Below are 24783 nucleotides of genomic sequence, written 5' to 3'. Positions count from 1 at the left end.
TAAAAGGATATTTCCAGGTCTAAATGATTCAGTCTCTCGGGATTTGTAAATTGAACCATTCCACAAATTACCCCTCGATTGTGACACAGATCATGTTGTCAATGTCGTTGGGAAAAGCCACTCTAATGTACAGCACTTCCATAATATAAATTCCGTAACATAAAGTCACCCTCACATATACAACTCTCTTCGTGAAAAGCTCAGGTTCAGCTGTTAAGTTTAGTCAGCGTCACAAATCACACTTTTTTCGTGAAAAAAAAAACTAAGCTTCGCACTAGTAGATTAAGTCATCCTCACATGACAGTCTCAGCGGCAGATAACTTTTAAATTGTTACTTTTGGTAAATTAAGTCACCTTCACATGACAGTCCCAGCGGTGGAAAACTTTTAACTTGTTACTGTTGGTAAATAAAGTCGTTTCCACACGTGATATTGCCTGCCAATGGATCGATCGGTGGCTGGTACAACAAGCCTGGAACACAACAATATAGGCACTAGCCAATGTTTTTTCTTTATAGGCAACACTACAGTGTAAAGTACTTAGTATTTTCGCTGAAATTTATTTATTTATTTTCGAGGATTTACCTCAAAACTTATTTCCACGTATTTAATCAAGGCAATACTGAAAAAATCTTATTTTTTTTATTTGATTGGTGTTTTTGCGCCGTACTAATATTTCAACATTATGGTGGGAGGAAACCGGGTAGAGGCCCGGCGGAAACCCACGACCATCCGCAGGTTGCTGACAGACCTTCCCACGAACGGCCGGAGAGGAAGCCACCATGAACTGGACTTGAACTCACAGCGACCGCATTGGTGAGAGGCTCCTGGGTCTTTACGCTGCGCTAGCGCGCTAACCAAACTAAGCCACGGAGGCCCCCGAAAAAATCTTACAGCAGTTTAATTTTCGGAGTCATAATATGGCCGAAATTACTCAAACACGTCAAACAGGGATTATCAAGGGTGGCTTTAATCCTCCTTTGTTTCCTGCTGTGTCGCTAATATGGATAAGATATTAAAACAATGGGGGATGGATTATCACCATGTAAGATTACTTTTGCACCTACCGTGATCGGTATTCAAAGTGATAGTTGTTTTCGCACCTTTGCTGAGTAATTTTAATCTACAACTAATATTTCAACCCCAGACATTCAGTCTTGAATATAGCAGTTGAGCATCACGATTAGTTAAGGACTGTTTTCGGTTTTAATCATCCTCTTTAGCCGATCAGAAACGGCCAACCTTGCCATAGCTATCAAACGACCATTGCGTTCGGATAGGTACAGATGACCACTGCCTTGTTGTACACAGTTTACAACTTGTTGGAAGGCCCTCATTGGTCCACAGGAGAGATATAGTGTGTATCAAAGCGACGTTCATTGGAAACCAGCACGAGTTTGCATATATCTACTTTTCTTTCACTTTACCGGCATACCCAAGATTGATCAAACTAGAGATGAAGAAACCTCTACTTTGCTTTATACCAATGAGGCCATATTACCTGAGTTTGTATATATTTAAAACCTAAATTTTTCTCAAAGCTGTTTAAATTTATCTGGTCCGCCGGCCTTTCTTATTCCAACTTCTGTCAGCCTGGTAAAGATTTCAATTCATTAATACTACTACCTGTAATAAATGACTTATATATAGGAATTTTTTTTTCGTTTGGATTTTTTTTCGCGGTAAATTAATGAAATGAATGAATGAATTAATGAAATCCGCGAAAATTAGTTCCACGCAAGAATTACGTAGTTCAAAGGAGAAGAAATTATTTTTATAAATCACTATATCAATATGTTTATTATATTTTTTTTAATGATACTGACGTTTGACGCGTTAACCCAAAAAACACTTACAGAAAAAACACCTCGTTTTCACTCAGATCAAAATGGACAAAGCCTGACAAGACCCGGATAAAAACTCACTAGATGGCTTCGAACTCAAAGCCCCATTGGTTAAGGTATAGTGGACCTTTGAGACGTTACTTTGGCGGCGCGGCCAAAGAATGGTTTTTGTGTGTTTAATGTTTTACCCCGCCGTCAAGATTATTTGACTTATACGACGGAGGCCAGCGTTATGGTTGGATTAAGCCGGACAGAGCCCGGAGGAAACCCACGACTATGAATGGTTTTTAGAGTCGTCCTCAACACTATTTCATTTATGTGACGATTGCGATTCTTACCCAGTAATAACACTATTATTGTCTCAGATGCTCATAATGCTGTATAAAGCACGCGAGGGTATGCATGGTGTAAGCACAATGTAGTGAAATGTCACAATACCTGCAATACAGGCCGTTAAGAAGCAGGCGACGTTGCCAGCGATCATGGCACGGACAACCGTTTTGGTGATGTCCGTTTTCCTCTCGGGGGCCAGCGCTCCAAGGCCACCAATCATAATCCCAATAGAGCCGATATTAGAGAAGCCACAGAGAGCGTAGGTCGTGATCACTTCAGATCGGTCCTGTCAGTTGAATGAATGAAGGAAAAATTGAATGAATGCTTGGGTTTTTACGTCGTACAATTTTTCAGTTAATTGACGAATGAGGTGCCATTAGGTGTGCGTACATATACTGTGTTTAGTGGTAGGGTGAGTCCATGCCGCCAAAGTGCCCTGTCAGTTGAGGGAAGCAACTTTGACCTTCACACCGGCCATATCGATAGAGGCAACCCGATGGTTAATATTTCAGAGCCGGCCGTATCTGGTAATTACTATATGAGTTAAAGACTAGTAGGCAATGGCAAGGTGATATGCGGTACGGAGTTGTTCTTTACCCTTAACATTTGTGATGCATTAATTCATTTTATTAATTGACTGATTGGTGTTTATCAGCCTCACCTAAAAAAAAAAACAAAAAAAAAAACACATGTACTGTTTTGTGCACATGAGTTTGTGTACCGTTTTGTGAGTTTGTGTAAATTGCGATGTAAACGACATGTGTATCACAAGTTCGTACACAATGAAGGTGTAGGTAGGAGCCCACATGAGCATAATGATGATGTTTGCACCTTCTGTGTCTCAACGCTCCATTCATTTATTGGGTTGGTGTTTCAGTTTTTACCTAAGAATATTTCACTTATACGACCGCGGTTAGCATTATGGTGGGAGGAAACCCCTCTGATCCCAAGCTGTGTGAGAAGACATTTATTTATTTATCTGATTGGTGTTTTACGCCGTACTCAAGAATATTTCACTTATACGACGGCGGCCAACATTATGGTGGGTGGAAACCGGGCAGAGCCCTGGGGAAATCCACGACCATCCGCAGGCTACTGGCAGACCTTTCCACATACGGCCGGAGAGGAAGCCAGCAGGAGCTGGACTTGAACTCACAACGACCGCATTGGTGTGAGAAGACATGATTCTCTGTTGATGCAAGAACCAGTATAAAGAAACTGTGTCGCGGTGGTCGCAATGACCTAGGAGCCTCCCACGTATGCGATCGCTGTGAGTTCAAGTCCAGCTCACGTTGGCTTTCTCTCACAGAACGCGGGATTATCTTACGGCAACCTGCGGATGGCTGCGGGTTCCTCCCGGGCTCTGTCCGTTTTCCTCCCATCATAATTCTGGCCGCCGTAATATAAGTGAAGTATTCTTGAGTACAACACCAATCAAATAAAAAAATATCTAAACCATACGTGTTAATTCCTGTAAAATAGGAATGCCTATAAAATGTTACGCCGCGAGTTCTAGCACAATGTTAGATTACGAACTTTTATATAACATTTATAATGTTGGCTAAAATCAATAATTTAACCTAAGGGTTAGATAATAGCATATACAAGTATGATGATGTTTGCCAAGCATGATAATGTCTGTCAGGTAAGACGATGTATGCCATGTATGGCAATGTTTGCGAGGTATGATCAAGTTTGTCAGGTAAGAAGATGTATGCAATGTATGCCAAGTAATGTTTCCCAGGTATGGTAATATTTTCCAGGTAAGATAATTTTTGTCAGGTAAGATGATGTATGCATGATATGGAAATGTTTGCCAGGTATGGTAATGTTTGCCAGGTATGGTAATGTTTGCCAGATAACGCTTGCCAGGTATGGTAACGTTTGCCAGATAAGGTTTGCCAGGTATGGTAATGTCTGCCAGGTATGGTAATGTTTGCCAGGTATGGTAATGTCTGCCAGGTGTGATAATATTCTGCTTAAGGCTTCTACTTGTTCATGGGTTCAATAGTAATAATAATGAAGAAACTGTGACATGAAGTAAAAAATGGAGAAACTGTCATACCGTCATGACTCCCCCGACAAGCGTGACGTTAGTAGCGTTAAGGTAGATATCACCATTGTTGATGTGCGTGCATGTGACATTGTCCCAGCCCAGATCATTGTACTCCACAAGCGTTTTCCGATTCTCGAGGAATACCGCGAGACGCGTATACGCCACGAACTCGTTCAGGAAAGTTTTCACGCCGATTAGCTCTGCTACTCGGCGACAATCTTCTACGTGGACCCCCATAAAGAAAGGCACTGGCCAGAATACATAGGAACATATCCACTGCAAACAGTAAAATCAGAAAAACTGTTTAGTATATATGGCTATAATACAATGGATTTGCTAACATATCATTCTCTGGTCTTATTTATTTTTTTTATTTATTGTGTCTTTACCCCTTAATAAAACATTTTTCACTGGGATGAAGTAAACTGGGGTACGCGAAGCAGTATGACCATTTCTGTGGAAGGAAAGAAGTTTAGTAAAGTTCATGTAAAACCACACAAAAGAGCACTATAGACCACTTCTGCCAACACGACCTCAAGAAAGATGGAAGCAAGGTGATGGAAATTGGCCAAGACCGCTCCGGTTTTTCAACCCAGTGGCCAAAGAGTCAGGTACATAATCAACAGCATTACATGTCAATCATTTAGACCTTCTGATTACCCGGCCAAACACAAACACATCTACACCGTTGACATGTACTGCAGGTGATTAGGCGCTTAACTCTAAAATTCCTGGTTCAAAACCCGGTAGAATCGCAGCTAATTCTCAGCGCTATAACATATGATATATTCAGAAAATAGGACATCTAATAAGGAAAAGACCGCCAAGTACAACAATGAATAGGGAGCAAGCAAGTCCCTTTGATATTTACAAGCAAAATTGCTACACTCGTAATTACAGGTAAAATTATAGGAGACTACTTAACGGAGACTTTGAAGTCTTCCATGATTAGCAGAGCAACGTCATGTATTCCCGAGTTAATGATTGGTACATTCGAGTAACTTTATGAGGGCTTTGGGACAGACTTCAAAACGCCGTTGTCCATTCTACTTTATTATAAAAGGTGTCTTAATAAGAATTCCCCTAGTGCAAATGGAACACGCCTTACCTCGAACGTAAGCTCAGGGTTGTACATTCCAATTCTGTGACCAAACCATTTGAGAGTGGCATTTACAAAAGCGAGTATAGCAATGAAGGCGATCAGGTTGGCAGCAATGTTGGCGACGAGTCCTATGCTCGTACTGGCCCCTTCTGACGCTGCTGCTAACACATTAGAATGTTCCCTTAAACCAAACAAACAGAATTTTATTTCACATCTGTCATTCAAAACGTTTTCTAGCATGGTATTCAGCATGGTACACAATTTACATACTGGTTTCACTCAGTCGCCTAAAATATATCTTCCGTCTTTTCAACATCAATGAAAACTTTTGACTAATTCTTTTGGTATGATTCCGTATTATTTTCGTACTTTGCATACTTCTGGATACAACCTCAGGTACACTAATGATTTCCCCAAGGAGTTGGAGACACAACCTCAGGTATACTAATGATTTCCCCAAGGAGTTGGAGACACAACCTCAGGTATATTAATGATTCCCCCAAGGAGTTGGGGACACAACCTCAGGTATACTAATGATTCCCCCAAGGAGTTGGGGACACAACCACATGTACTCTAATGATTCCCCCAAGGAGTTCGGGATACAACCACATGTACACTAATGATTCCCCCAAGGAGCTGGGGATACAATCACGTGTACATAAATGATTTCCCCAAAGGGTAGGAAACATAACCGCATGTACGGAAATGATTTCCCCAAGGAGTTGGGGACACAACCTCAGGTACACTAATGATTCCCCCAAGGAGTTGGGCATACAACCACATGTACACTAATGATTCCCCCAAGGAGTTGGGGATACAACCACATGTACACTAATGATTCCCCCAAGGAGTTCGGGATACAACCACATGTACACTCATGATTCCCCCAAGGAGCTGGGGATACAATCACGTGTACATAAATGATTTCCCCAAAGGGTAGGAAACATAACCGCATGTACGGAAATGATTTCCCCAAGGAGTTGGGGACACAACCTCAGGTACACTAATGATTCCCCCAAGGAGTTGGGCATACAACCTCAGGTACACTAATGATTCCCCCAAGGAGTTGGGGACACAACCTCAGGTACACTAATGATTCCCCCAAGGAGTTCGGGATACAACCACATGTACACTCATGATTCCCCCAAGGAGCTGGGGATACAATCACGTGTACATAAATGATTTCCCCAAAGGGTAGGAAACATAACCGCATGTACGGAAATGATTTCCCCAAGGAGTTGGGGACACAACCTCAGGTACACTAATGATTCCCCCAAGGAGTTGGGCATACAACCACATGTACACTAATGATTCCCCCAAGGAGTTGGGCATACAACCACATGTACACTAATGATTCCCCCAAGGAGTTCGGGATACAACCACATGTACACTAATGATTCCCGCAAGGAGCTGGAGATACAATCACGTGTACATAAATGATTTCCCCAAAGGGTAGGAAGCATAACCGCATGTACGGAAATGATTTCCCCAAGGAGTTGGGGACACAACCTCAGGTACAGTAATGATTCGCCCAAGGAGCTGGGGATACAATCACATGTACAGTAATGATTTCCCCAAGGGATTGGAGATATAACCACATGTACAGTAATGATTTTCCCAAGGAGTTGGGGACACAACCTCAGGCACACTAATAAATCCCCCACAGAGCTGGGGATACAATCACATGTACACTAATGATTCCTCCAAGGAGTTGGGGATACAACCACTCGTACACTAATGATTTCCTCAAGGAGTTGGGGATACAATCACGTGTACAGTAATGTTTTCCCCAAGGAGTTGGAGACACAACCTCAGGTACACTAAATAAATTCTGCAAGGAGCTGAGGATACAATCACATTTACACTACTGATTTCCCAAAGGAGTTGTGGACACAACCTCAGGCACACTAATACATCCCTCAAGGAACTGGGGATACAATCACATGTATCCTAATGATTTCCCAAAGAGTTGGGGATACAACCACATGTACAGTAATGACTTCCCCAAGGGGTTGGAGATATAACCTCAGACACACTAAAAATCCCTCAGGGTACTGGGGATACAATCACATGTACAGTAATGATTCCCCCAAAGAGTTGGGGACACAACCCCAGGAACACTAATGATTCCCCCAAGGACCTGGGGATACAATCACATGTGCACTAATGATTCCCCCAAGGAGTTGGAGATATAACCACATGTACTCTTATGTTTCCTCCAAGGAGTTGGGGACACAACCTCAGGAACACTAATGATTCCCCCAAGGAGCTGGGGATACAATCACATGTGCACTAATGATTCCCCCAAGGAGTTGGAGAGATAACCACGCGTACACTAATAATTCCCCCAAGGAGTTGGAGATATAACAACATGTACAGTAATGATTTCCCCAAGGATTTCGGGACACAACCTCAGGTACACTAATAAACCCTTCAAGGAGCTGTGGATCACATGTACACTAACGACTCCTCCAAGCAGTTCGGGATACAGCCACATGTACAATAATGATTTTCCCGATCTGTTCGAGACACAACCTCAGGTACACTAATAAATCCCTCAAGGAGCTGGGGATACAATAACATGTACACTAATGATTCCTCCAAGGAGCTGGGGATACAACGTCAGGTACACTTACGATTCCGCCATGTTGTACACGTCGTCGCCGTCGGCCTGGACCTCCTCTATCTGAGGGTAAAACAGCTTACTCATGGCCAGAGCTGCCGGCGCTGACATGACGGACGCAGCAATCAGATGGTTGGCTGGTACCTTCACGTGACGGAATTAAATGGTTTTATTTTTGTCTCATAAAATGACGCATAAATCCACTATGTAAATGTTTATTTACCAAACATGGCTACACTCTAACACCAGACGATCGAAAAGGCAGAATATCAATGCTGATACAGGGAAAAATTACCAAACTGAATAAGAATCAATTAAAATAATACCATTTTATCATCAAATTACAAATATTAATATCAATGGTGAATTCAAATATTGTTTGTAAATTCATAAAACGTTTACATGTGCATTGGTGTGATCCAGGTTTTGTGTCCAACATCCCACTAATGAAGCAAAAGTCCACCAGTTCTGTTCCTTGCAAAGAATGACATGTTGTGGTGATGTTGTGACATGTTGGTTTCCCAGCAATATTGATAGCACTGGAGAGTATTTTTGTGATAAACTTTGATTCATATCTTGACAAATGTTGTTTGAATCCTCAGGTCAAATCCCAGCCAAGCTCGATTCGAACAAGCCGCCTACAAGCCGTCTGTACGACACCGCCAGCGAGGGTCTGTACGACACCGCCATCAAGGGTCACATCATCCTGTAAGAGTACGTGTACTTACCCCGTAACTGATGTACGCAGCCATGACCGACCCAGCGATGGTAGCGAAGCCGCCTGTCATGACGGCATGAAGCTCGGAATTCGTCAGCTTTTTTAGGAAGGGACGAATCATGAGCGGGGCCTCGGTCTGAGAAAACCAAAATGAAACACACAATCAAAATAAAGACCAAATCATAGCCCCACAGACACTGCTTTAGAAAAGGACCTTTCGGGCAGCTATGCCAATTTGCATAATGTATTCCGCGGAAAGAAAGCGAGAGAATGAGAGAGAATTAATGGCGTTAGGCACCGTTGCTGTGTTTTCACTAAATGACGATGGTCAGATTCATGAGTGAAGAAAACCAGAGTTTCCGGTGTGAATCAGTGATGTTTATCAGGTACTCGAATACTAAATGAATCATTTGAATTCAATATAAGTGTTGATCGGGTTAAATTTCAACGTTGCAATCATGACATCATCCGAAAGCGGAGTTCACTAGCATTTCCGGACAGGAGATTTCCACGATTCCCCTGATTGCGATGATTATCAAACTGTAGCAAGACACAGTTGACACTCTCTATTGTGATCATATATGAAGCCCAGTGAAGACAGGTTACCTTATACGGTTGCAACTTACCGATGAGCCACAATAAAATTGTAGTTTGCCAAATGTAAAGTACAAGTATTTGTTACATGGCTACTCAGTGACAGGATAGTCAGAAACCCTACTATTGGACAGCTAAGTCCAATATGAGGGTTACTAAAATCATGTATTTCCCTGTTTTATCACTGATTAACCGTGTTAGTAATTTATCGTGCATAGTTTCATCAATTCAGTGGAGAAAGTCGATCTACCGCTTTAGCAACATCATGTTGTCACACCCGTGCAAAGGGAGACAACCTCGTTACATATGCATGTGGAGTCGACTGATGGATATACACGTTCTCCACGTGACCGTTGTTGTCCAATCAAAAGCGGAGTATTTTGTCTTATGCGGGATAATGTATGTTATTTGAACTAATGTAATCAACAGACTGACCTGGCCGATGAAGATGTTGCCCGCAGCGTTTAGCGACTCGGCCGGCGACGTGCCCAGCGCGAATGCGAGCACTCTGGCAATATGGCGGATGACAAACTGCATGACGCCCCAGTAGTACAGGATAGACATCATCGTGCTGAAAAATACAATCACGGGCAACACCTGAAACAAGAGTGCAGAAAGACACGTGAAAGTAGATTTTGGATTGGCTTGGCTTGGCATTTCAGAACAATGCAAAACTGTTAACGTTTTCTGTTCAAATGGTAAGGGGGAGGGGTGATTGTGTGTGTGTTTGGAGGGAGGGGGGGGGGGGGGTCTGTGGCCCACATGGTTAACGTGCCAGCGCCGTGCAATGGCCCAGGAGCCTCTCAGCAATGCTATGTAATAAAATGTCAAACAAGACATAATAAAATATCTTTGTGAGTTCAAGTCCAGCTTATGCTGTCTTCAAGTACAGCTTATGCTGTCTTCAAGTTCAGTTTATACTGCCTACAACTCCGGCCGTACGCGGGAACGGTTACCAGTAACCTGCAAATGGTCGTGGATTTTCCGCTGGCTGTGTCCAGTTTCCTCCCACCATAATGCTGGCCCCCGTCGTACAAGTGAAATATTCTCGAGTACAGCGTAAAACACCAATCAAATACAAAAAATCAAATGATAAGTGTTAATTCCTGATTAATGTGAATGACTTGTTACGTCCCGAGTTGTAGCATAATGTTAAAGTACGAACTTCTATACAACATTTACCGAAAAGACTTAATTTGAACTAAGTGTTGGATTATACCATGTTATAGATTATAATGTGTGTCAGGTATGATAACGTTTGCCAGGTATGAAAATGATTGCCAGGTATGGTAATAATTGCCAGCTATGATACTGTTTCCCATGTGTGGTAATGTTTGCCAGGTATGACAATGTTTGCGAGGCATGATAATGTTTGTCAGGCATGATAATGTCTGCCAGGGACGATAATGTTTCCAGGAACGATAATGTTTGTCAGGTATGGTAATGTTTGTCAGATATGGAAATGTTTGTCAGGTATGACAATGTTTTCTAGGAACGATAATGTTTGCCAGGTACGATAATGTTTGCCAGGTATGATAATGTTTGCCAGGTATGATAATGTTTGTCAGTTGTGTTAACACCAGCCAGGTATGGTAATGTTTGCCAGGTATGATAATGTTTGTCAGGTGTGGTAACGCCAGCCAGGTATGGTAATGTTTGTCAGGTGTGGTAACACCAGCCAGGTATGGTAATGTTTGTCAGGTATGATATGTGTTTGCCAGGTATGATAATATTAATACAATACGGGTATGTAAAAATAATGAACAAATAAACCAAAAAAAAAAAAAAAAAACCAACAAATAATAAGCAAATTCCTCCCAGCTGTATACTGATCATCATCACTACAAACGCCAGTAAAACTGATTTCTGAAAGATTAAGTCAAACTTAGTGCACACAGTTGAATAAGACTTGCCTTGAATGCGAAGAAATGGTTCATGTAGGAATCTCCAAACACAAATATAGCCCCAGCATCTGTATGAGCAAGGAATTCCTGAATGCGATCCCCTAACCATTTGAATGCCTGGAAGCCGACTTCCCAGCGCAATATGAGCAGTGCGAAGGCAAACTGGATGTACATTCCCCATAGGACAGGGCGCCACGTCACCTAAAAGCCAAATTTATTGACTGGGTGAATATTTTTTTCGTATAATGTATCAATATTCCACTGACAATAAATATGATCCAATAACGTCCACCTTGCAGTTTACACATGGCATAGTATTTACTGGACAGATCAATGCAGCTGCTAAGAGTTCAAGGTCAACTTATGCTGGCTTTCTCTCCGGCCCTACGTGGGAAGGTCCTTCGTGGGTTCCTCCCACCATCATGTTGGCCGAAGTTGTGTAAGTGAAATATTCTTGTATACAGCGTAAAACACCAATCAAATACATAACAAAAGTATATATATATGTAAAAAAGAAAACATCCAACGTCCCAAATAAATTGGTAGTTGAAATCTGAGTGTTCCTTTCTCTGTTAATAATATTATCCCCTGTGGTGTTCTTACCGCAGCTGGGTTATAGGAGAATATGTAGAAGAGGAGGATGAAGATGGCAACCCCTGCGGCGGAGAGCAGATTTTCGGGGTTCTTCAGACCCACGTCTACGATGACCCAGATCACAATGAATGCGAAATAGCCAATCATGAAGAAGATGTAGAACCTGAACATGTAGATAAAAGAAAGAAAACATCAGTCCTGTATCAAGTGATTGATATGTTTAAATTCCCTCGATCTAGGGAGGAAACCCACGACCATCCGCAGGTTGCTGGCAGACCTTCCCACTTACGGCCGGAGAGGAAGCCAGCATGAGCTGGACTTGAACTCACAGCGACCGCATTGGTGAGAGGCTCCTGGGTCATTACGCTGCGCTAGCGCGCTAACCGACTGAGCCACGGGGGCCCCCTCTTGTTTTTAAGCCATACTCAAGAATTTTTCAGGAAAGGGACGAACCACTGTACATGTGAAGATATACACACACTATACTGGTCTTCAGTGAACGTTACCCTGGAAAAATTAAGGGAAATTCTGTTTTCTCGGTTATGCTAGATTTTTTTTTTGTTATTATCACACAATACTGTGTCATTTTCAAAATAATATCCTACCAGTCTCACAGAATCTATATGTTGAATTAATAGAATTTGTTTGTTATATTTAACAGAATAATCTGCTGCAATAGCACAGCACATTCTAGCATCACTCAGACAACAGACTTTCTGTTAAATTTAACAGTTTTTTTTATTGTAGACTTTGTCCGCCGAACGTAGCTGACCCAGGTCCCACGAACAGTGAGGGCAGGGAAATGTACAAATTCTGTCAAAGGTAGGGTTTGAACCCGCACCTCGTGTACAGCAACCTGTTAAGTGATTTACGACGGCTTTAACGTGCCCTGCATGATTCCACATTGACGCAGTACAGTGCTATTATAAGACATAGGGTTCGTCGTGCTACAAGGAGGTGGTTTATGGAATGAAACCAATAGCAACACAAGACCAAATGTAAACAGCAGAGATCGTACTCCTATTGATAGTGACTGTAATACATTAGCAAGCGCGGCAAGTTTAATTATGTCAAATAGCCATGACCCAACAGGGTTCAACAGGGTTGAAGGTGCATTCGCGAACATTTATAAATTGTTATCTTCATTTATGTATTTGATTGGTCTGGCTTTCTCTCCGACGGTAAGTAAGAAGGTCCAATCAAATCAAATAAATAAATAAATATTTAATTTTTGTTTTACGCCGTACTCAAGGATATTTCACTTATACTACGGCGGACAGGATTGTGGTGGGAGGAACCAGGCAGAGCTCGGGGGAAACCCACAATCATCCGCGAATTGCTGGCGGCCCATCCCACGTACGACCAGAGAGGAAGCTGCCATGAGCAATTCATGGACTTGAATTGTCACATCCGGTTAGAGATGAAGCCACCATGAGCTGGACATGAATTGCCATCTCCGACCGGAGAGGAAGCCACTTTGGGCTGGACTTGAACTGCCACCTCTGGGCGGAGAGGGAGCCACTTTGGGCTGGACTTGAACTGCCACATCTGGGCGGAGAGGGAGCCACTGAGGGTTGGACTTGAATTGTCACCTGATATATTTAGGAATGGTAGGTAGGTATTTCAAACTCAGATACCAAACTCATTGCGCAAAAGTGTAGTATTAGAATAAGCATTGAGAATGAGTGACCAACGAACTACCGTCATAAGAAGAAGAAACAGCTTACCATGTCATAAACCGGGCATATTTCTTTTTTTGTGACGGTGACATTGATTTCACCATGTTTTTGATTCTCCGATAAGGTAACATGCATCCATCTCCACACAGTCCACAAACAATTCTAGTAATAATGAAAACAGTGACGAGTATTGTCACCACGAGAAGACGGATGGAACCCTCGTCCCCGAAACTATAGGCCAAGGCAAAGCCAAAGTAAATGAAATAAAGAATAGCAAGTACGACTTTGAAAGCCATCCAAAACGGATCCTCGTGACGATCGTAGAAATTTCTGACCGAGGTCTGTATAATCTGTACTGTACGTGAATAACCGCTTCTATTTGCAGCATTTCCAGTCGAAAGGTTTTGTGGGTGACCGTTAGTGACGGGTTCTATTTCAAAATGGCTTGAGCCGATCTGCAAAAACAAACCACAGGAAAATGACATCAGCATTGTTACGTATACTCGACAAAAATACAAATGCACCAAGCAATTTCAAATTGTTTTTTACTTAGTATTAAATACTGGTTTAACTCAGCAAATATAATAAGTATTCAAAATCAACTGTGGTTTTAATTTCCACCAGATTTTCCCATTTTAGGGCAATAATCCAGGAGCTATGGCAACGTGAAAACAGAGTGGGCCGTAATCACAGTTCACAGCAATCAGTGTTTCCGCAGTTAGCATCATGAAGAGCGTGAATTGTGATTAGTGATCACTCTGTTTTCACGTTGCCATAGCTTTTGGATGATTACCCTAAAATGCGAAAATCTGGTGGAAATTGAAGCCACAATTGGTAATGAATACTGACCCTAATTGTTGAGCTAACGTTTCATTTAACACTGAGAGAAAACAATATAAAATAGCTCCGTGCATTCCAATTCTTGTAGAGTATACACTGGTAGGCTTGATCCATGTCTAAGTACTTGCTTGGCGTTTTCGATAGCTACTTATACGTAATTATTTGAAGGCGTCCAGACGCATACGAGAACTTAACTGTTGATAAGAACACCTGGGAAGCAACCAGCCTGTCTCTTTTTAAAACACATGGTTGTTATTATGTATCTCAGCTTTAAGCCTATTGCTTTTGTTGAGACGATTGAAGAATCTTTTTGGACGGTGCTGTTTGCCGTTTTTCTAGAAAACAACAAATCGTAGCTGTTTGAAATTTGACGGTTAACTTTTCGCGGATGTTATCATTTAAAGTTTTGACTTTTTTTGTTTCTAGCTCAGTTATTATTTTACAGCTCATATTGGATTTCGAGCAAAACGTGTAAACATCTCCTTCTCAAGAACCAATGAACAGATCTCTCTGAAATTGTATATGCACATATACTACTCACATAAAATTCGAAATGACATTAAAATCCGCTGAATTAGAAGCTCATTAGGAGCTCGTCATTGGTTCAACATATGATGTCAACAAAGTATTGAATTTTGATATAACTTTTTTCTCTATGATTGCAACTTTTTGAGATATAGCGAAAAAAAAAATTTGAGTTTTGAAGTTCAGTAATTTCAATGGTCTCTAAATCAAAACTTTTGAGCGCTACAACTTCTAGTAAGTTCGTTAATCCATATTTATCGTAATCATTTTCCGTTCTTCAGATTCAAACGCCAGAAGGCGAAGACATTTACGAGAAACGTTACAAAAAAGTATCTATATATTTTCGTGAAGCGCTCGTGCCTGGCAGCATATGACTGTTTAAAGTTATCAATTCGAGACAAGAAGGTTGACCATGCTTATGTGGCAAGTCGTTTCGGTATTCATTATAGAGGTACAGCCGAATTGTGTAGTACATAATGTCCAATTTCCACACAAGTATAAATGTTTGTACATATAGGGAATTCTGTACATGTATGAATAAATTCATATATGATTGTATGTAGAAAGATTTTTCGCACAGGCAGATTTTCAAACATGTACAAAAGAAATGGCACACAAGTACAATAAACATTTAACAAATGCATTACTAGTGAATAAATCACTAAACGACTAGCAATATGCGTCGGGCTCAATAACTAGCCAAATATATAGAAGCTGATCATGATTTGAATAAGAGTCAATGCTGCGGTGTTAGCTATCATTTACATAATTCGAATGAGTCATCAGCGTGCACACTTATGTAAATAAGTTGTGTGGTAGATAAATATGTCATCTGGTTGATGCAGGACATTTATGATTAACGCCGCAGTGACGATACTTCACTTACACAACATACGGCGGATTTACCGGGTAAGGAAAGCGGAGTGCCCGAAATGAAGCAGCACCAGACTGCATAAAAGGAAGCAGCACCGGAGTGCCCGAAATGAAGCAGCACCGGAGTGCCCGAAAGGAAGCATCACCGGAGTGCCCGAAAGGAAGCAGTACCGGAGTGCCCGAAATGAAGCAGCACAGGAGTGTCCGAAAGGAAGCAAAACCGGAGTGCCCGAAAGGAAGCAGCACAGGAGTGTCCCAAAGGAAGCAAAACCGGAGTGCTCGAAAGGAAGCAGCACAGGAGTGTCCGAAAGGAAGCAGCACCGGAGTGCCCGCAAGGAAGCAGCACCGGAGTGCCCGCAAGGAAGCAACATCGGAGTGCGCGAAATGAAGCAGCACCGGAGTACCCGAAATGAAGCAGCACCGGAGTACCAGAAAGGAAGCAGTGGAGTGCCCGAAAGGAAGCAGCACCGGAGTGCCCGAAAGGAAGCAGCACCGGAGTGCCCGCAAGGAAGCAGCACCGGAGTGCCCGAAATGAAGCAGCACCGGAGTGCCCGAAATGAAGCAGCACCGGAGTGCCCGAAAGTAAGCAGCACCGGAGTGCCCGAAACGAAGCAGCACCGGATTGCCCGAAATGAAGCAGCACCGGAGTGCCCGAAACGAAGCAGCACCGGAGTGCCCGAAATGAAGCAGCACTGGAGTGCCCGAAATAAAGCAGCACTCTTCTGACTAAAAGCCGCAGCCGAAATAGCGGACGAGGGTTGGACTCGAACCTGTGATCTGACTTTTCAGAGGCCTACTGACCCTGTTTCAATCTATAAGATTCTTTAAAGGGCGTAGTTAATTTTTTATGTATTTTACTATCATGAAATGGCTTTATTTTTCTTACAATAGTTATATTACATTCACTTTCGATAAGAAAGGATTGTTCACTTTGTTGGGTGAAAATCTATGGCCATAAGAAAGAGCCACTGCTACAGCCATTAATCATTCTGGCAGACATTTTGAAGGCTGGGTTGATAATCAAATATTACACCGCAGTGAAATGCTCTTCTCTCACTACAACTGCAGGCACTCAAGCTACATCTATCCGTACAACTGACCGCCATCGTAGGAGTGACAGACAATTGTCTGTGACATTAAACACCACTAAGAATTAAATGTGATCCGTGAGGTAGGCAAGGGTCAAGTCATATTCCGGGAGAGAAAATTGTTCATGATTTAACACGGACCACTGGAACTCCGTCTAGTATACCCTTTCACCTTTCCTATTCAGTGAGCTGCTTAAGAGTTCAACGGTTAACAAAGAACAGGAAGCGCTGGACATGCCCTCTTGACCACAAATAAAGGTATTTTCATATTGTATATCCGTTTTTAGAAAAGTATAGTTATTAACGGATAGGCCTAACACTCTCTCAAATCCATCCAAAACACTTGCGCCTTCGACTAACTTCATCTCCCGATATGCCTGGTCACTGACAATAGATTGTATGAATTTAAGCTTCTCCTGTATGTATTCATGCTTGGGGTTCAACGTCGTACTCAACAATTTTTCAGTCATATGCCGCTGTGCATGTCACCTCCGTGACCCAGAGGGTTAGCAATGCCTCAGGAGCTTCTCATAAATGCAATCGCTGTGAGTTCAAGTCGAGCTCATGCCGGCTTCCTCTTCGGCTTTGAGTGAAAAAGTCGGTCAGCAACCTGGGGCTGGTCGTGGGTTTTTTCCGGGCTCTACACAATTTCCTCAGACAATAATAATGGCCACCATTGAGTACGGGGTAAAACACCAATCAACTAAATAAATATAGTGTCCATACCCACAGTCACGCAGACAAACTCTAAATTACACGTAAGAAAATCTACATAAACTATGTACACAAGACAGGTTAGTCTGTACACCTCCTCCCTCGTACAGCACCAGTAATCAATCATTAAAAACTAAGAGTATTTGGTTTATTTTTTTATTTGATTGGTGTTTTACGCCGTACTCAAGAATATTTCACTTATACCACAGCGGCCAGCATTATGGTGGGTGGAAACCGGGCAGAGCCCGGAGGAAACCCACGACCATCCGCAGGCTGTTGACACACTAAGAGTATTTGAGAATAAACATAAGACATCCAGATATGGTTATTAGTTTTTCCAGCTCTGTGGGAGGCCGATGTCCTCCCTGTTGTTCTTGATAATAATAATGGTGGTGTTCTTCTTATCTTGATCATGAATCATGTACCTTTCTGAATTAGCCATGCCTCGCAGCTTGTTAAACTGGACATTGGTCATTTTTTTCTTGTCTCCTGTAACTTTTTACTATGTCTAATATCATGACCGATTGAAAGCAATGGATGGTGGCTTGTATAACATAGCACCATTGTCTTTTTTGTCGCGTAACTGAACCTATGCCACTAGTCACGCATAACTACAGTCTACTTCTTTCTACACGCTGACTTAGATTTTGTTCTTTTTTGTTGATTGAATGGTAAATATTTAAGAAAAAGTGGTGATTCTGTTTGAAAATAGACGTATTGTTTGTGTGTAGGATAAACAAATACTCATAAAAATGGGTCAAGAAACACTGGCGGCGTGAAGAGCCATATTTACGTTATCGCGTTGGACCTCTGTACATGCAGTGTCAACATTTAGACATGCAGTGGTCTGAGCGTAGACATGGCTTGGATACGGCTGAATTATTTTTGATGTGACGTAAAAGGTCTATCATTCAAACGTCCCCATTCTCTGTTCGAGTTTCAGTAAAAGCCAGTGACACAGCGGTGACGAACTCTCTATTTAGCAGCTCGCGGATATGTAAAGAAAAGCAGTGAATAGAAAAATTTTTGGCCACGGCCCGAGCTGAGCAAGTCAAAAACCAATTCAGACCGACTTACGAAGGTATTGTATATTTATAACGCTTGAAGTGACACTGGCCAAATACCGCTGCTAACTCCTATACTACAGGGAAAGCCGTGCGAATCCTGGATTACGGCAGTTGAATTTACTAGGGTAAACATGGGCTGTACTACATACAAATATACCAACGTAAAGTCAACAGCTGTACTGAATATATTAACCCTTACATTGGGTTTAAGTACAGAAACAGATCAGAGAGAATACGTGCTGCTGAAACATACTCTACATAAATGTAGTCTTGAACAACTCCAATCAAATGAGCCAGCCCAACATTCTCGTCCTACTTCTATATTTATTTGTTTGATTGGTGTTTTACTCCGTACTCAAGAATATTTCACTTATACGACGGCGGTCAGCATTATGGTGGGTGGAAACCGGGCAGAGCCCGGAGGAAACTCACGACCATCCGCAGATTCCTACTTCTATAGTAAAGGCGCCCAAAGAATACATTCTCGACAACAATAATAATATGTTTCACATATATACGATGCACTTCATAAAAAAATAGTACAATGCATAATGAGACAAAGATTCAATCGTAAACCCGACCCCCCATGGCAATTTATAAATTCCCCCTCTCGCAGTGTTCGCTGGGCCCTGGTGACAATAGGTGGCCATGTGCTGTGGCCGTGTGTCTAACCTTCGCTGAAGACCACTTATCTTCCACCAATATGGTATGCATATTTTCTACGTTACAGTTGAAAAAGTTTGTCACAAGCTTGTCGGTGATTATTTCCGGGCATTCAGGTTTGCACCATACAACTGACTTCAGTCAAAACATCGTCAGTATGGCGTTAAACAGTCCAATCAAATCAAAAATGAAAGTTTTTCATACAGTAATGATATACTTCATACAGATACCATATATTTCATACAGATACCATATACCCCAATACAGATATGATACACTTCATACAGATATGATATATTTCATACAGATACCATATACCCACACAGATACGATATACTTCAAGCAGATATGATATACCCTCATACAGATACCAAATACTTCATACAGATATGATATACCTCATGCAGATACCAAATACTTCATACAGATATGATATACCTCATACAGATACAAAATGCTTCATGCAGATATGACATACCTCATACAGATACCAAATACTTCATACAGATATGATATACCTCATGCAGATACCAAATACTTCATACAGATATGATATACCTCATACAGATACAAAATGCTTCATGCAGATATGATGTGCTTAATACGATATACATCATACAAATACCAGATACTCCGTAAAGATAAGATACAGTTCATACAGATGTGACATAAGCTGCCTGTACTACATACAGTTACGATGTACCTCTTTAAGATTTGACAAGGCAGGTCACATAATTGCACTGGACTCAAGTGAAACGCGATTCACATCAAAACCATGTTGATAACATGTAGACCGTATAATTCAAGCACATCCATACACGCATCCTATATACAGTTTTGTTCTGCGGGCTGAAGTCTCCATGTCAACTGCAAACTACTGGGTAAAACTTAGCTTTTAAAATTTTTCCCGACTCTAATGTCTACAAACGATCTATGGTTTGTGACAATAACACACATTTATGAAACTAGGATAGCTAAGATAAGTTAGAATCGGGTTATTGTGAAGTGTCATGTAAGACGAGTCCAAAACTCACCCGAACAAATGTATGGTTTGGCATTGATTTGCATAGGAATCTCGTGGGACCTTAACTTACCGTCTCGTTACTGCTGCTGTAGCCCGGGTTAATGACACCATCTTTCTTCTCCTCGTAGACGTCATCGTTGTTCTCCTTGCTGTGCGATGTGGAATCAGGAGGCGAGTCCGTTATCTCGTATTTTTCTTTCCTTTGCATTGTGACTTGTAACGTCTTGAGCCGAGCGAAATCACCGTACTCAATATCAGTATTTGCCCGTGTTTACATTAACATCCAACAGTCAGTTGCATCGTTTACGATGACTGGACGTCCGTGTTCTACGTAGATATTAGCGCGCAGACTTCTGAAATCAGGTTAAAAGATATCAGTTGTAAACACCCAGTAAGAATTTTGTTCCGCCTGTCGTAGAGGACAAACACAGGAAGGACGAGGGAGAGGCCAAAAACAATGAATTTAACTGTACCTGGTTGTCCTGTACATGACAGGAGGCACGGGGAAATAGACCAGGTTACACAGCGCGAGGGTGGGGGTGAGTGCGGTGTTTGGTGGGTGTGTGTGTGTGCGGTGTTTGGTGGGTGGGGGTGTGTGCGGTGTTTGGTGGGTGGTGGGTGCGGTGTCCGTGCTATGGGTTGGGAGGTTAGAAATTGCTTATCCCTCATAGGTGGTGTTGACATATCACCTGAATGAGGAGATCGTGTAAGTTGCTACGTTCTAAGCATTTACATCTTATTAATTATCTTTAAGCGTACAATAGATAAGCGGCCGGATTTCACCAGACACATGTGACCATTTATCAGCTACCACACAGTCGTCACAGCTCTGATTTTACTCACTACATGAGCTTTATTCTTCTGTATACTAGAGACATTTGGCGAAAATAATAGAACAACATATTAGTGCTCCATGCATACAAGTTAAGAAATTCAGATATCTATTTACGTGATAAGGATTAACGCTGTTGTCACGGATATCTCATACAAATGACAGCTGTCAGGTCTATGGGTGGTCCAGTGCTTGTCCTGTTAAGACATATGTCTAGGCTAATTTTGTCAAGCGTTATAATTATTACAAATTGCAGAAAAGCGTTAAGTGACAATGAAATATTTATTTATTTATTTATTTATTTGATTGTTTTTTTTACGCCGTACACAGGAATATGCCTGTGGGTTCCCCCCCGGGCTCTGCCCGGTTTCCTCCCACCATTATGCTCGCCGCCGTCGTATAAGTGAGATATACCTGAGTACGGCGTAAAACACCAATCAAATAAATAAATAAATAAAACACCAATCAAATAAATAAAATAGTTCGCAAATAGTCACTTGTGAATTTACCTCATTTAGATTTTATTCTAACTATTCATGTACATGCGTAAAATGTAGCAATGCACCCCCCCCCCCCCCCCCCCCAGCAACGTGGCTTGAGCAGAATGAGGTAAAAAAAAAATACACTCACGTTAACTGCAACTGAGTAGACGCCACTGGTCTAGAATTACACAAAATGCTGAGTTGACATCACATTCCGATCTTTAATAGTAACTGTCTGATATGGGTGATGATGTCGGACCCTATTATTTTACTTCTAAATCCCATTTTACAAAAATAAAACACAAACCATATTGTGATTCATTAAATATATACCGTTGAAAACAAACCTGCGATTTTTTTACAGAACGAAAACAAATCAACATTTTACCGAATGCCTAGACAAATATGAATGCTCCATGGCAATGATCGTAGGGTGTTCACATGGTTTGTAGGGTGTTCACATGGTTTGTAGGGTGTTTCACATGGTTTGTAGGGTGTTCACATGGTTTGTAGGGTGTTCACATGGTTTGTAGGGTGTTCACATGGTTTGTAGCGCACAGTAGATTTCCCAGAATCCAGACATATCACAAGCCTGTCCTACCCCGTAGCTGTACTGCGTGCTATGTCTAACGACTAGCCTGCCGATGTAATATCGTAGGATAGCCTTTTGGTGAAACTTCAGTGGCAAAAATTTGCCTCTGTACTACTTCATTTTGTCAACTTAAGCTGGTTTCTGTGTGACCGAAAACAGCATACTGGAGAGAACAATTAAAGTTTAGATTATTTACCTTTGTAAAGTTGCTCATATAAGGACATGTCCTGAAGTTATTTATTCTGTAGGAGGCCTGAAATAAAGCTATTAATATCCCAGAACCTACCTGTTTTCATACAGATACAGATAGCTGCCATATATCCCCTACAGGTACCCGTGTCAATAGCCGAGTTGAAAGCTGTAGCTTAGGCCTAAATCTGGTGTGCAGAGGGAGAGCGAGATGACGGCCGAATGTCGGGTAGTTGGCAGGTGGCTGACTGACTTACCTGGAATCATACAGCAGGTGAAAATTCCGTCTGTTTTGGTTGGTGTTTGCAGCACAGTAAATCCAACATGCCTTAGTGGTTGCTCATAAGCCAGCTTTCTTACATAAACACTACCCTCAATAGTGTCGTACATACAGCGCTTTGAGAGTGTACCGGGAAACACTCAATGGCTTCGGAAGACCCTGACTGAGAGCATGCGTGATTTACATGTCACGTGACATTTGCGGTCTGCATACCTAGTCATAGAAATCAGGACGGAAATGGATTTTGTGAAAGTAGTTTGAGATTGACGTTAAAAGATGCGTAAAGAGGGGATGGGATTGAAGATAAGGGATAGTACACAACCTACCTGATTTACAATCTCTTTTAAAGAGTCTATTCCAGAGATTTTTGGATAAAAAAAAAAAACAAAAAAAAAAAAAAAAAACAAAAAAAAACATACTCCCTCATGAAATCAAATTATTGCCTTTCAGAAAATATCGGACTCTACATAAAGCGACCTACATTATAAATTTTAGAAAGTTTGTCACCGAATTTGAGGGGTAACACTTGCGCAGACGTGGTGGGTATTTGTGAGAAGTAAACCATATTTGGGCTCTTCTAAAATAGTAGCTGGGGCCTCCGTGGACAAGAAGGTCAGCGTACCAGCGCGAGTTTATCACCAATGAGTTCAAATCCATCTGATGCTGACTTCCTCCCCGGTCCTGCGTGGGAAGGTCTGCCAGTAACCTGCGGTTCCCTTGGCCGCCGTCGTAAAATTGAAATATTCTTGAGTCCGGGGTAAAACAGCAAACAAATAAATAAATAAAATAATAGCAAATATTCATCCGGATTTTCACTGTTCGGCTTTTTTCAGCCGTCAGATTTACTGGTGTTATGTAAAGGCTGAATAAAAATTTTGTGCACGTAGTTTTTTTAAAGTTGTACTTTTGAAATTACATACTGCAGTCAGTGTAAACTGTTAGATGCCACAAAGATTCAAATAAACTGTGCGAAATTTGCAGAATGTTATAACATTGCCGATGGCTGTTTTTACCCAGGGATACGTGCCATTGTCGCTTTCCTTTCAAACCCTCAGGGGGCCTCCGTGGCTCCGTTGGTTAGCCCGCTAGCGCAGTGCAATGACCGGTTTCGTCCCACCATAATGCTGGTCGCCGTCGTATTAGTGAAATATTCTTGAGTGCGGTGTAGAACTCCAATCAAATAAATAAATAAATCTAAGACCCGGATGTGTTAGCACTTCTGGCTTACTCGACACCGCTAGTTGCTCACCCGACACCGCTAGTTGCTCACTCGACAGCGCTATTGGCTTTTCTCGATATAGCCAGCGTGATGGTAAATATTTCCGTAGTAAATATGCATCTATTCTGATAAATCCGCACGGATATAGGCTGCTGGTTCCGGAAGCCCTGTATAACTGTTCACAAGCACACGTAGTTAGTCGTTAAGTATCACCATTGTAGCGGCATATGTCATCACCCCAATTCGCACACTCCCAGGTTGAGTGCGTCATAGTTAGCGAGGTCCTGTTCGGTTAAACAGTATGTCTATGTGAAACACGGCTGATTAGTGCGTATAGCGCACTGATTGGTTCATTCTCGAAGACACGTTAAATAGCTCTTGCTGGAGTCCAGTCATTGATGACTTTCTAACAAACCGGAAAAACCATGCATAATATTTTATCTTTTTGTATCCTTAATACTCCGTAAAATGGACTTTAGACCTCCGACACATGCAGCATGTCACGTTTATATTTTTAAATTAGATTTGCAGAGTATCTGATTTCCATAGAACAGTTAGGTGTTCCGTCAAGCTAACTCTAACCAATCACACAAGCGCTTAATTTTCCAGTTCTTCGTCAATTATTTGCAAACCTATGAAAGTTGAGTCACAAGTTCAAGTCATACTAAACTGATTCACTAAGTGCAACTTAAATGTCTGGATACTTCCCATGCGAATGAAGTATTTAAATGAAATTTAATATAATTTAATTTATTTTAACTGAAGTTTAACTTAAATTCAACGAAATTTAATTAAATCCAATTTAATTGTATTTAATGAAATTTTATTCCATTTTATTTTTTGTTTCAAATTTATGTTATTTTGTTTCATTTTATTTAATTCATATTATTTCATGTATGTTTACCGCCATATTTGTCACACATACGACAGTGCTGAGGTGCATGGATGT

The 24783-nt window shown here is 41.6% G+C and overlaps 1 protein-coding gene across 4 annotated transcripts; it reads right to left on the bottom strand.

Annotated features, from left to right (window-relative positions):
* Nucleotides 1–310: 310 nt before the first annotated feature.
* LOC135477521 (solute carrier family 28 member 3-like) lies at nucleotides 311–23962 on the bottom strand. 4 transcript variants are annotated; one of them, XM_064757657.1, is made up of 13 exons: nucleotides 23865–23879; nucleotides 22433–22592; nucleotides 20311–20593; nucleotides 13495–13901; nucleotides 11777–11930; nucleotides 11183–11374; nucleotides 9705–9866; nucleotides 8686–8811; nucleotides 7971–8101; nucleotides 5341–5515; nucleotides 4242–4508; nucleotides 2282–2462; nucleotides 311–471 (listed from the first exon to the last, which is right to left on the bottom strand). In XM_064757657.1, exons 3-13 carry the CDS (start codon nucleotides 20446–20448, stop codon nucleotides 395–397), a joined length of 2010 nt encoding a protein of 669 aa, XP_064613727.1. In that variant the 5' UTR covers nucleotides 20449–20593; nucleotides 22433–22592; nucleotides 23865–23879; the 3' UTR covers nucleotides 311–394. The 4 variants fall into 4 exon arrangements, with proteins under 4 accessions (XP_064613727.1, XP_064613729.1, XP_064613728.1 ...); XM_064757659.1 differs by lacking the exon at nucleotides 22433–22592 and having other exon boundaries at nucleotides 23865–23962; XM_064757658.1 differs by lacking the exons at nucleotides 22433–22592; nucleotides 23865–23879 and adding an exon at nucleotides 23629–23814.
* Nucleotides 23963–24783: the final 821 nt, after the last annotated feature.

This window comes from Liolophura sinensis, chromosome 11 (assembly GCF_032854445.1).
Source record: "Liolophura sinensis isolate JHLJ2023 chromosome 11, CUHK_Ljap_v2, whole genome shotgun sequence".
In the NCBI taxonomy this organism is placed as follows: Eukaryota; Metazoa; Mollusca; class Polyplacophora; order Chitonida; family Chitonidae; genus Liolophura; species Liolophura sinensis.
This window is presented reverse-complemented; position numbering and strand designations above follow the sequence as displayed.

Excerpts from the sequence above, each read along its gene's own strand:
- LOC135477521 (XM_064757659.1), bottom strand. The coding sequence starts at position 20,448 with ATGCAAAGGAAAGAAAAATACGAGATAACGGACTCGCCTCCTGATTCC. Across the intron at positions 5,516-7,970 it reads GTGTACAACATGGCGGAATC|GGAACATTCTAATGTGTTAG; the intron begins GTAAGTGTACCT and ends GTTTGGTTTAAG. Across the intron at positions 4,509-5,340 it reads ACCCTGAGCTTACGTTCGAG|TGGATATGTTCCTATGTATT; the intron begins GTAAGGCGTGTT and ends TACTGTTTGCAG.